General features: G+C 42.3%; 2 protein-coding genes across 2 annotated transcripts in view; one reads left to right on the top strand and one right to left on the bottom strand.

Annotated features, from left to right (window-relative positions):
* Positions 1 to 1,629: 1,629 nt before the first annotated feature.
* UTP23 (UTP23 small subunit processome component) lies at positions 1,630 to 6,780 on the bottom strand. The gene is made up of 3 exons (XM_053466615.1): positions 6,492 to 6,780; positions 4,207 to 4,381; positions 1,630 to 2,260 (listed from the first exon to the last, which is right to left on the bottom strand). Exons 1-3 carry the CDS (start codon positions 6,677 to 6,679, stop codon positions 1,886 to 1,888), a joined length of 738 nt encoding a protein of 245 aa, XP_053322590.1. The 5' UTR covers positions 6,680 to 6,780; the 3' UTR covers positions 1,630 to 1,885.
* A 6,319-nt stretch (positions 6,781 to 13,099) lies between these two features.
* EIF3H (eukaryotic translation initiation factor 3 subunit H) overlaps positions 13,100 to 13,371 on the top strand; it is a 54,596-nt gene continuing 54,324 nt past the window's right edge. Inside the window, exon 1 of the mRNA XM_053466583.1 lies at positions 13,100 to 13,233. Coding sequence (XP_053322558.1) covers positions 13,141 to 13,233 — 93 coding nt within the window. The 5' untranslated portion in view covers positions 13,100 to 13,140. The remainder of the gene's footprint in view (positions 13,234 to 13,371) is intronic.

Genomic DNA, 13,371 nt, shown 5'->3' with positions numbered 1-13,371 from the left:
TCAGAGGCTATACGTTCGTCTTCTTCATACTGCCAGGTTTAGGTTAGCTTACAAATAAAAAAAAATATATATATTTTTACATACATATATATCGTACAAATCAATAGAAGGTTCACTTTTAGCTGAATTATAGAGGACCCTTGGATTATTATTATTCTGGTGGAAGAATGCACAGATTCAGATAAGTATAAAATGATCACATCTTCAAACTCAGGGTCACGCCACTATATGACCAGCTGGCAACAATTGCTCCCAACTTTTCATTCCGCACTTGACTGCGTTGACATTAAGAGCTGGAGTAAATTTCCTCCCCACTGCACGGTGACATTAAGTTAGAAGCAGAAAGCTGTGAAGTTTCGGAGTCTGAACGCTATAATTTTACCTCCATCAGTCGCTATCATGAACCCTGCAGAATATGTGTTTTTTGCACTTTGGTGCACTTTAGTAAGTTGCGCTTTGAAAAAACAAATCCACCAACAGCACAAAAAAACCCAAACACATAATTAGAAAAAAAAACAACTATTTACCTTAGAAGGGATGCCAAACACATTTAGAATTAACCCCTTAATGACAAAGCCTGTACATGTACGGGCTCAAAATGCATTGTTTTCAATGGGTTTAGGGACCGCCCATTGTCCTTAAGGGTTAATTGCATCACTGCCCAGTGCTGGAATATAGTATATTTCAAAGGGATTTAATATCCAAATATCTATCTTACTCATTGTCAAAAATATTGTATTTCCTTTTACAATGGTTCTAAATTTTCATAATATTTCATTTGTTTGTGTTCTAGCTTTATCTTAGCCCAATCTACTAGACAAACAACCTTGTCATATGGTTTATGGTAAACAATAGACTGGCTCAGTCTTAATTGCCATGCCAGACATACTAACTAACGAAAGCCTAAAGGAGGACAGGACTTCATTAGCACCGCAAAAACAAATAAACGAAGTGTGGTGTTTGAGTTCTAAAATCACACGACTGACAATGGCGACATCCATGTCTGCAGATAAAGGAAGTTTATTGGAACAAAATGAGATAAAACCAGTTTTTGACAATTCTATCCTACAATACTGTATACATACTGGATTATCTGCTAAAGGAAAAAAAAAAAAAAAAAAAACTACTTTTCCCCCATGCATCTTTCCATTTCATATACAGATCTGAAACGGTAAATTATGGATTTGATAAAACTTTATGGAACTGAAATATTGATGCAAAGAATCAGTTTTGCTTTTTTTGTGTGTATAGTAAACAGTTAAAACATACATCCGGGATTTAGCATGCATAAAAAATATTTATAGCCTATCTAGCTGTGTGATCTGGATATGAAAAATTCAATTTGCTATATAGGGGGAAAACGCATCCTAAACTGAAACATGAATTATATGTCCATTCGATCTGCTTTCCTTTTTATTGTTATGTAAATCGAACCTAGTCTGGCTCAACCAGCCCCGGATGCACTATAAGGCATTTTATAGTTTCTTCACTAAATGGGATTCCCAGACTCCTGACTTCGCTTTACATTACAGAACGGTCCGATCCCAGTGATCTTTCCCTACAAGAAGAAGCTAACCCTATATAAACATAACAGGCTGTATACAGGGCCAGCTCAGCACTTCTTGCTCCTTTCTTACAATTCTCCTGCAAATTCCTGCTTTTTTAAGTAAAACCTTGGTGGTTGACAAATTACATTTGCGCGCGCACACACACACACACACACACACACACACACACACACACAGAAGTGTTTCCCAGTTATGTATATTATTCACAATGAATTATGAATACATCAAACGAAAGATAAAAAACCCTTAATATAAAAATAACATTTGCAGTAATTATAAAGTCATTGTCCAAATGTGGTTTTCAGTCCTCAGACACGTTACGATGCCTTTAAAGCCTCTGTCCCTGCTGCTTTACTGCGCTTCCTTCTCCTCTTGCGTTTGGCTTGTTCCGAAGCCGACGTGGCCGGAGGAGCTGCCGGCTTATTCTTTTTCTTAAGGCAACTTAAGGGGTTGGGGCCGCTGACTCTTTTTCGTTTCTTCCCTCTGCGTTCGGGCGCCTTCGACAACTCCTGCTCATCCTTGAGGTGCTCGATGTTCTGCTTCTGGTGTTCAGGAATGATCTGACTGGTCTGCCCGCTTTGGACAGCGGCCACAGATTTTTGGGAAGGCTTGTCAAGCACTATAGTGTTCTGAATAATAAACATCAGAGGCACGCCTGCCTTTTTCTTAATTTTTGCTGCCAGTTCCTGATCCTGAAACGACAGAGAACACACACGTTTAGTTTGAGATATATCGGGAACATTTTTTAATATTCCCTTTACTGTTTTCATGTTTACTAATCCTCCGGGTCGCATAATGAATTCGCATTGGATTAAAAACACAGGAGAAATGCGATACAAGGCAGAGAGAGATTATTATTTATTCATTTAAGCAGGAACGCGGTGCTTTGTGGAGCTGGTATTAGCATATTATACCGAGGATTATGATGCAGTACGCGGATATCGGAGCACAAAACAAATTGATCACATAGAGAAGCGAAACACCGCTCTAATTCAAACATCTGATTAGTTATTCTATGCCGTCTATACAAATGGAAGAGTAATATGAAAACATTGGTTACTGCATCCAAAGCACACCTAAGCCAGGAATGGGGGATAAAGCGAACCGGAGGCTTCACATACAGATAGAAAGTTTGGATGTGTTTTGCTGTGTTGGAGACAGACAGAAAGACAGCTGTCCCTATTCCACCATCACGGTGCATACAGAGAGAGGGGCCGAGACATGTTCATTTTCAGAATGTCCACAATGTCCAAACGGATTCAGATTTAACGGCCCTCCAGCAGTTATTAAATTTTTTTTTTTTTTTTTTTGTAAAAAAGCCTAGCATTCAGCAACACCATGCAAGTCAATGGAGCCCAACTTACTTATCACAATGTGATTAATATCAATGAACAAAAATTGGTAACATGTAAAACATGATTCTTCTGTGACGTTACCATCAAGGCAACCATCCAGTTCCAAAAAAATGTATATAAAAAATTTAGCGGTGTATCTTCACAAAAATCCTGACACGGAAAGAGTTAAACTACTACCCATGGGGTGTTTGAATGAGACAAAAAGGAGATGATTACAGCTAAACACGAGCACCACAGAAACATGAAAACAGCCATTAAAATGCAGCTCTGCCCTTTAGGGGTTAAACTAAAAGAACGGGTCTCCGTCTCATCTGGAGCACGTGGGAAGATCTGAATAGGGAGATTTATCCCTCGCAGAGCTGACAGGGGAGTTTGCAGAAAGTTGTGGGCTCAACTCCCTCACTTAACTATACATTACGAAGGTCCAACCCCAGCGCGCTTCAGGAAGAGCTTGGCAGGCCCTGTATAATGTATAGTTAAATGTGTGAGGTTTCATTCGGTCTCCTCGCTTATTTAATGATCAATTATATACTTGGAGACTTGGAACCACAACTCTCCTTTTAGTGAATAAATCCCAAAATGAGATGAAGACCTAGAAGACCTAGAACCTGGTGTGCGGGTATTTTAAAGTATAACGCATTGCACACCCCTTGTGTATCAACCTGGCATCTGCCTTTTTAAAGCACGGCTTTTTTTTTGTGTATCTTCTTTTCTACGTTCTGTAATTGGAACACACGTGCAACAAGGAAAGCTACAGGGTTATACGAGATTATATATATATATATATATATATATATATATATATATATATATATATATATATATATATATATATATATATATATATATATATATTATATATATATAAGCACAATGATAGGGGCATCCGAAACTACTACAGATCCAGTAATTACAAAGAACTAGCTTTAACACACAAATGCCACAAAGAGAATCCCAACGGCCCCCTTATTGTTTGCTATAAATCATCCCCTCGCCTGTCGTACATTTCACCGCTGACAGTAGCCATCTGCCTCCTGTTACACATCACTACCTGTTAACTTCACTCACACCAGATTGTCTACTTTCTTCTATTCACACCGAATCCACATTCTGTAAGCCATGGGGTACTGGGGGGGGGGTGAGGAGCTCCCCACCCCACTGACTATCAGCGGATTTATTTAGTCCTGCTTCGTGATAGCTAAAACATAATGCAAGCGGCTAGGCAGCCCTGCCGACTCAACAACAGGAATAAATTGTCTCCAAGTGACATTTCCCGCGGATACCTGCGTGGCGATGAAGTAATGGTGTGGGTTGTTATCCGCAGTCATGGATAAAAGGCATGCAGAGCCACCGACGGGATTCTTGAAATGAGAACAGCTCCTCACTTGAAATCTTTGGGCGATTAATTTAGCTCCATACAGTTCTTTCCCCAAGGATTCCAACTCCTTTAAAACGCAGCTGAAAAGAAACAACACAGCGCTTTATTCACAGACATCTTCTGCATAAAAAAATAAAAATCAATATTATCAGCAAACAATTCTGTTTTGTGTTTTAATACAGAAACCCGGAATGCGTTTTCAAAGGACCAGATCTCTGGCTCACGATCAGAAGATGATTCTCAGATATATCGATTCGCTATGTTTTCTATGATAACAACGTCTGTGGGAAACAATCCAAAAACAGGGAGCAGAATTGCTGTTCTATTTTACACCCAGCACAGATGCAACGGCTTTCCCTTAAACTGGTTATACTGTGCGGGCATTTAAATAATTATTAAATACGCAGGTTGCAGGACTCTCCAAAACACACTGTGATAATTCAACGTTTTCTGCAGTTTGAGAGCACTGAAAAGGAAAAAGCCAGATAAACACAAAGAAAAAAAAATGCATATAAATAACATCGGACAGAATGGTCCACCCAGAGTACAGGGCGGCGGAATACGATGGCGCGATATACAACGATAACAACAATAAAAAATGCCAATAACCCAATGGAAGCAGTTCCTAAAGACCAAATACTTACACGACCGGTTAAATAATGGTTAATGCTATGAAGATGCGAGGTTTTAGGAATCTTACAAGAGTCAAATAGGACTGTCCAATACGCAGGAGCATTCCACAGGTTTCCATGGTGATAAGACCCCCCACCATATTTGCTTTTTATACAAAGCCTCTATGTATGTTCGGGGGGAAATGTCCCTATATGGAAGGACAACTTCTTTGTAACCCAATTATTTTGGGGGTACTATTTGTAGGGCAGAGAAACAGCGTAGATCCTTATTGCTCAACATGAGGTACAGAATGTTTAGCAACTATGAGTCACTTCGAATGAAGCCGGTGCTCTAAAGACAAGCAGTTGTGTCAAACAGGGGTATTGGGTGGGAAAAAAGCATTAAACCAGCTGTATGCGTGTAAAAAAAACCAACTCTTACCTTAGGTATAAGCGGCAGACCCCCTAGCTCCTCTGTGGTGCCACCATTGAACTTGAGGAGGTCTCTGTCATCAGAGTTCTGGGGTTCTGCAGAATCATTTATGCTTTTACAAGGGGGACACAACGCAGCCTTTAAAGGGAGCCATCGGCTGTCACGCGCATTAAAGCGCACGCGGTGGCGGGAGGGTCCCTTTAATATGCGTTCTAAACGATATCCACTATAAGCACCTCCTTGGTCCCTAAGTTAACACACAGTTTAATTTCACGCGTAATGCTTAATTTTTATAAATTGTTAACTAAAGATGACAAAAGTAATGGTGCTCCGTGGGCATTTAATCGTAAAGCGTGTAGTATAACTCCAGAGATGAGCAGTAAGACTAGCGGACTCAGGCTAGGGCTCGTATACTAGTAGGAGCGGAGCATTTAAAGGGACACTCCAGCCATCATATGCACGCCGGTCCCTTAAAATGTTTGTGGCGTCTCTTTTAGAAGGGTGCATCTAGAGAATCCCCCTCCAATACACATTTGCCATTTTCACAGCCCCCCCCCCCCGTGTAGTTTCCATGCAGGAGACGGGTTCAGCCGAACAAACCTCCCTGCGCGGGATACACTCACCTCCGGGGCGGGACTGGCAAACGCTCTGGGCGGAGCTCTGTGTGCACCTGTTTTTGCCCAATCAGTGGCGATAACGTTCACATAACAGGAGTGCAGCTTCACTGTTAGAATGCATATTAAAGAAGTCGCAGAGGGGCCACCAGGGCCAGGAAACTTCACCTACATCTGCATTTATTAGAACAAGTCATACCTCCTGAGCTTAGAAGCTACATAACCCTGATGACTCCCATGACACTCAGGCAGCAGAACTAGTTATAAAAAGTGCTTTTCGCATATCTAATGCAAATACATATTCTGCAAAGTAATTGACTGCCTCTGCCATTTCTGCACAAGTGAACTCCCACTCCCATGACATTGAGCCAACCCAAATGCAGGCTGAGCATGTTGAGAGTAGTGCTCCTATCGTTTGCAATGCCCGTGCGATAAGGAGCATCGCTCACTGGCTGGCACTCTGGGCTGTGCATCATGAGAGTGGCAGTCCGCAGCCGTACAGTGTAACGCTAGGGTAAAGCGCCGCACTCACTTCGTGGTGCACAGCTGCACCTCCCCCATCAGGTACTTCGGCAGCTGCTCCTTGATCTGAATCTTGTTCTTTAGAGCCGCTTGGCAGAAAGTCCCGTCCAGCAGCACCTGGTACGGTTCCCGGAAGCGGAAGCTGTACCGGTAAAGAGTCAGGATCTTTTTAGCGTGCTTTTGACGAGTGATCTTCATGGCGTTAGGGTCACCTCATCCAACGCTCCCGGGGTAACCAACGTGACCGAACCAGAGCACCCACACCGGATAGCGCATGGGAATGAAGGGCTGGAAGTGACGTCGCGTGTCACGTGATCTCGGTGTGTGCGCTCTGCCGCCATCTAGAGTGAGTCCCGCGCACTGCACGGTCCGTGACAGATGTGACCCCTGCGTGGTTACTTAGAACGGGCGGTTTGGGCCGGCTTCCTGTCAGAGGCCAGTTTTAATCTGTGTTAATTAATGCAGAATCTCACACCTCTGGGGCACTTTTGTTAAACATTGTGGGACACATTCAGTTTTGCTTGTAAAGTGCTGGAAGACTAATGGAAGACGGGACCAAGGACCGATTGGGGTCAGAGGCTCTACATTAAGAAAAGTGGGCCGACTGGATGGGCCGAAGGGTTCTGATCAGCCGTCACATTCTGGGTTTCTTTTCTGGGTTATCTGTGCAGTCCTTTTGGTGAATGCACTGGACTGGTCTATAGATAGGGCTAGAATTGGGCTGAAGGTCAGCTAAACTGGCAGAGTGCGGGTCATTGCGCTATGCCATGGAAACCTGTCCATCTCTAAACGTGTTTTATCCCTTCCATGCCTCCTATACTCCCTGCTACTCCCTCCAGTAGAACATCATGTTCATCATGGCAGACAGAGGAAAAAAATGTACGCTGCTTAGACAAATATGTCCCTGAAGCCCCATAGAACATCTTGCTAATGATCGCCTCACCACCAAGACAAATGGTCACTTTTCATTGCCTCTGCTCTCCGAGGTCTCTGCAGCTTTTGAAACTGTTGATCATCTCCTCCAAATTGTTTATTTTCATGGCACTCACGACACGGCTCTCTCCTGGCTGAAATCCTACCTCGTTGACTGGACGAGTATCGCCTTTGGTGATACTAGTTCTTCTCCACTACTGTTCTTCTTTGATGTGCTCAGGGCCGGCCCGACAATGGAGCCGAGTGGGGCAACCGCTCCAGGCGGCACTTTTGAAGGGGCGGCACTTTGCCCCAAGCCCTTTTTTCTTTTTTTTTTTTAAAGCTGAGAAGAGAGAGCGCTCCTCTCTCTCTCCTCTGCGAGCCCTCTAGCTCGGTCTCGGTGCCGGCTTGTAATGTTGAGCGCCGGAAGATGACGTCATTTCCGGCGCTCAGCATTACAAGCCAGCGCTGAGACCGAGCAGGGAGACTCACCGCAGGACTAATGAAAGGTAAGTGGGGGGGGGGCAGGGAGAGGAAGGGTAGATAATGGGGGAGGGCGGCATTTTAAACTTTGTCCCAGGTGGCATTTTGTCTTGGGCCGGCCCTGGATGTGCTTTAGGACCAGGGTTGGATTGAGGGTAAAATGTGGGGCTGGAGCTTTAAGGCCAGCGGGCAACAAATTGCACAAGTTACTACAATGTGCAACCACACAACAGGACCTGATCTGCCACTGGAGTGTCAGTAAGGTTAAGTATGGGGTGTTATTGGCGAGTGGCCAGCCTGGGCCTGCTTGGGAACCCTAAAATACCCCATCTTCATGTCTCCTCTTGGAAAACTCATCATCATTGCATTCCAATGCCACCACGATGCTGATGACGCGCTAATCCTCTATTCCTCTCCTGACCTCTCTCCCGCTCTTCTCACTCACCTCACAAACTGTCTCCTGAAATCGCATCAAAATGCAAGGGACCCAAGTTTAGGCTATGGAGGAAACTTCTGTCTACCTCCTTTCCTCTCAAAGCTAGTCAAAAATAATTTATGGGTTTTTTGTATTATACTGCATAGAAAATCATAAAATGAAACCTTCTTTGTTTTTACCCAGGGTGCAGTTCCACATATAATAAGAGGTTATCCTGTGTGTATGCATGGAATATGTTGAAATAAAATTGAGCTGTGCACGAGACACTTCAGTAACTCCCTGGGGTGTACGATTTCCAAGTAATCTGTATGTAGGCAGACACTCCTCCTGAGCAGCTCCTCATCAATATACAGAAGTGTATCCTCGTTGTGGAGACATTTTTCAGACAATAAGTCCTGTGTGTATTAGGAGTACTGATGTGCTGTCATTTTCATCCCATTCAATGCTATCATTAGCTACTTAGAAATGGGTTCTGCAGTCTAGAAAAGTACTATTTAAAATGCTTTATTTTTTCTCGAAACATTATTCTGTAACATTAATTGCTCAATCCTTTCAAAAATGATATGCTACTCAAACTCGTCGGTAATGGTTTATTTGGAATTACCTGGTTTTCTGCAGTAATTGTTCTTAAAATGTGATCTGTTCTACATCTAATTCACAAGTATAGACAAACACAATGTGCTTAAGCTAATAACACACAAACAATGATACTCTTTCATGTTTTTATTGGACACATCCATTATATATTAACCGTGCTGGTGGAAAAAAACAAGTGAACCCTTTTGAACAACATTCTGGACCATTCTTCCTTACAGAACTTCTTAAGATCAGCCATATTTCTAGGACGTCTAGTGTGACCGAGTCTCTTGAGTTCATTTCACAGCATTTCTAATGGGTTAAGGTTCTGACTCTCTCCAAAAAGCGGATTTTTTTTTAAACCATTCTGTAGTAGATTTACTTGCTGCATCACCCAACTTCTACTGAACTTCTGCTTGAAGACCACCCTGACATTATACTAAATGATACTTTTATAGACTGCCCCAAGGCAGAAAAGCAGCCCAAAATACTTATGCTCCTTCCACCATACTTCATAATTGGGATGATGTCTTCATGTGTCACGCCAACTTGTGTAGTGCATTCATGGGCTTGCTACCCGGTAGAGATGGTATGGCCATTTGAAAGAAATTGTAAAGTCTGTGGTTTTCAGTCATAAGTAGCAAGTGTGACATATCTATGGACTTCATAATCTACAGGAAATTCATAAATACAAGAATTATTGCTGTGGCGAGCATAGGAGGGACAATAAAATTAAAATGAGTTATTTTGACTGATATGTTTCCACAAGACAGGGGGTGTTTTTTGTATGCACTGTGACTATTTTTTTTGTTCATAATAAATATTCCTTTATTACGTTCTGCCTTTATTATTATTATTATTTATTGTTTTATATAGTGCCATCAAATTCCGTAGCGCTGTACAATGGGTAGACAGGACATAACAAGTAGTATGTAACATAACAAATTGACTTACAGAGACAACAGGTGAGGAGGGCCCCGCTCAAACGAGCTGAGAAGAGCATGGACTACATGCCCGTTTAATGTTTTGCATATGGTAGACTCATGTTAGCCAGTTCCAGTGATTTCCTCAAGCCTTTAGCTGTTACTCTAAATTTGTTTTACATGCAGGTGCCTGCTATACAAAATCCAGGATGTGTCACGCTACTACTACTACTGGGTAATGTGACATTAGCTGACCCCACTGAGCTCACGCCTCCCACCAGTCCATACTAAAAGGCGTCTCTATTGCTGTATACATAAATTGGCTCTATATAGAGCCGGCTCGTGTCTAGCAGAAAAAACTGTAGGTGCCAGGATGACTTGGCTCCTTGAAAGCTCCAAGGCTTTAACTTTATTAGTATGACATATGCATTAACGGCCACAGGGATCTGAAAGAGTTAAATGGGGCGACCCCCTCCCCTGATTTCCATCTCCCAAATCAGCTAACATGCAGAATACAATTATAATATTTATATATTATATGATCTGCTGCAAACACAGGCACATACATGTGAAGGAACAGCAATTCAGGCAGGGTTTTATATAAAATAGGTGCTGATTTCACCGATATTCTCTCACATGTGCCGAGAATATTCTAACTTCTTTTAAAACTCATACAGATTTCTCAAAGTGCACAAAAAATCTTCTTAGAGCTCGTAAAGTCAATATTATGTTCTCAGACCTTGAAGGAAGTTATTCTGAAAAATAATCATTTGTTACGCTCGGTACAGGATAATGGGTCGTGCTGATGCTGCTTACAGTGAATTTGCTTCTGAGAAGAATATCCTTCCACAAAATATATTCGCTGAATAAAACCGATATTGATTACACTCGAGGCTGCAAAAGGTTATGCATCATCTTCAAAATACTTTTGTAGCTTACAAGATTAGAATTTGGATACAGTAGAGTCCTTACATACATTTCTGCCCTCATAAGCAAATACTCCCCTACTCGATCCTTACGTTCTTCCCATGGGCTAAGGCTCTCCTCCTCACTTATCACCTCTTCCTTTTCCCGTCTACAAGATTTCACTCGGGCTGCCCCCATATCTCTGGAATCTACTTCCACCGAACCTTCAGCTTTCACCCTCCCTCCCAACATTCAAGAAACATCTCAAAACTCACTTCTTCAGAGAAGCCGCACCATCTGAGCTGCTAGAATTTCCTTGTCATTGATAAAACCACCACACTACCTCTCACCCTTTCTCTGTGCCTTGTGTTTGTCACCCCATTCCCTCTAGATTGTAAGCTTGCGAGCAGGGCCTCTCCACCTAATATATCGGTTTGTCTTAGTCTGTCAATTCTCGTGTTGTTATACCCCTTATGTATGTATGTATTGTATTAAGCGCTGCGTAAATTGTTGGCGCTATATAAATAAAAGATAATGATACAAACACGCAAAAAACGCTGCCCATCCATTTCCATACATCCCAACAGTCCTGGTTCATGTGGGAAGATCCTGATTTTTGGACATTGCCCGTTGTACTGGGTAGCTGCCCCACTTTTACAGGCAGTAGGGACAATGGCCAGGTTAAGGAGACCCTTAAGACGACCAGCCCAGGCAAAAACTTCAGCACCTACTTTTACAGGTCCAACATTGCCGCTTTGTCATGCTAACATCACTAGGTGACTGATCGGGTAAGTAGCTGCCACGGTAGCAATAGCAGTGAAACACTGTAACTAATGGAGCACATGCACCTTTTGGTGTCTAGGTTCACGAGGAAGCTCGCTGCCTTCATCAGAAGCTGTCAGAGCTTACAGAAATATGTTACGGCAATTTCTCTCTATAGTCTTCATCATCCTCCCAGTTCTTCAATCTGGACGCTGTTTCCACTATCTCTTTCCATCCCCGATTTTCTGGTTATATTCGATATTTCCATCTCCTCGTTGCTTTTATATTCTTTATCATTCATTTTAACTTTTCTGTGCTGATCACACTTATCAACTTCTTTATTGTCAACTGGCTGATAATTAGGAATCCCCCCGTATAGTTTTAATTAATTACTTGGTTGGGGGTTATCATTAGCTACATTTTCACAAACTGCGCCAGAGAACTTAATATTAAAACTATATCATTTTAAAGTTCAAAAATCATGTGATATTCACACCTGGGAAATGTTTAAATGAGCTGACCCTGAGATTTTGATACACCTACAATCAAGCAGGTATTACATACCATTACATACCAGTAGCGGAAATACCAACTGGAAGTCTAAGATATGATCGCAACAATGCAGAAGAGGAAGGCGTCTGCTCCAGACAGCGTGACTCGGAGAATCTGCCCCTTAACCCTGAGACTGGGGCAGAAATCCTGGTATGGGTATGTGTATAAATTATAGGTTATATATGTACATTACATAATTATACAGTATAATGTATAAGCATACCGGGGGATCTTCATGGTTTGCCTCTGTCTCCAGGTGTTTATTCCAGTCTCAGAGTGAATGGACAGCATCCCACGGCCGCCTTGCCTGGAGAGGATTTATGGAAACATAGAATTTCTGTCCTTAATATGGTGTTAGATTCAGGATCCCATGCATGTTTAAATTCCCTCACATGTTAGCCTCTACCACTTCTGCAGGGAGGCTGTTCCACTTATCTACCACTTTCTCGGTAGAGTAAAACTTCCTTATATTACATCTAAGCCTCTGACCCTGTGGTTTTAGATTATGACCTCTTGTTCTAACATTTCTCCTAATTTGAAATAAGCTTCCCGTCTGTATCCGAGCATTAACATTGGATCTTTTCTTTTTTGCTATAATAAGTTAAATCCCCTGCATGAATAAAGGTGACTTAAGAATATTCAGAACCATTTGGATGCCACCTTTTAGCAAGTCATCACAATGGAATCTTAACGGACTACTAAATTAATATTAATATCCAAGGTTATGCGCCTTATCGTTAAGAATGATCTTATGTATAGGTGAGGTGTATGTACCAACACATCACATTGTCAAATACATGTCTCACATTTTATTTATTTGTACAGATAGACAAATCTTTATATTCTGGTATAAAAGAAGTACAGATATTCGTTACTTAGACATTTAAAAAGTATCATCCCGGAACTCATGTAATTAATTTCTTACTTAGCCATAATCAAAAAAGAAATTGAAAAACTATTGAAAAGTGGGCGGTTTCCCACAGTAAACATGGCGGCCGCTCGTTCACGGAAGCTACCACAGCCAGTAAGGAAGTGATGTATTTCTATTTCCCATCAGTACTTCCTGTTTCCGGCGCGCGTGTTCTCTCTTTCTTGCTTGCTGCAGAAACATGGCGTCTCGCAGAGAAACCGGCACACCAGCAGTTGCTGCTACCACCCCTGCTGCAGAACTTGCGGTGAAACAAGTGCAGATAGACGGAGTGGTGAGTGGAATAGGCCGCGGAGGGACTTGGGCCCGGTCGCTTACACGGGTGGATGTTGTGGCTATCAGGGGGTGTTTAGCAGCTGGCTGGGCATTGAGGGTTGTGGAGACCTGCGCTAGCTTATCGCATGTATGTGCT

This window comes from Spea bombifrons, chromosome 5 (assembly GCF_027358695.1).
Source record: "Spea bombifrons isolate aSpeBom1 chromosome 5, aSpeBom1.2.pri, whole genome shotgun sequence".
Classification (NCBI taxonomy): Eukaryota; Metazoa; Chordata; class Amphibia; order Anura; family Pelobatidae; genus Spea; species Spea bombifrons.
Note: the sequence above shows the minus strand (reverse complement) of the source record. Positions and strands in the feature narration are given on the sequence as shown.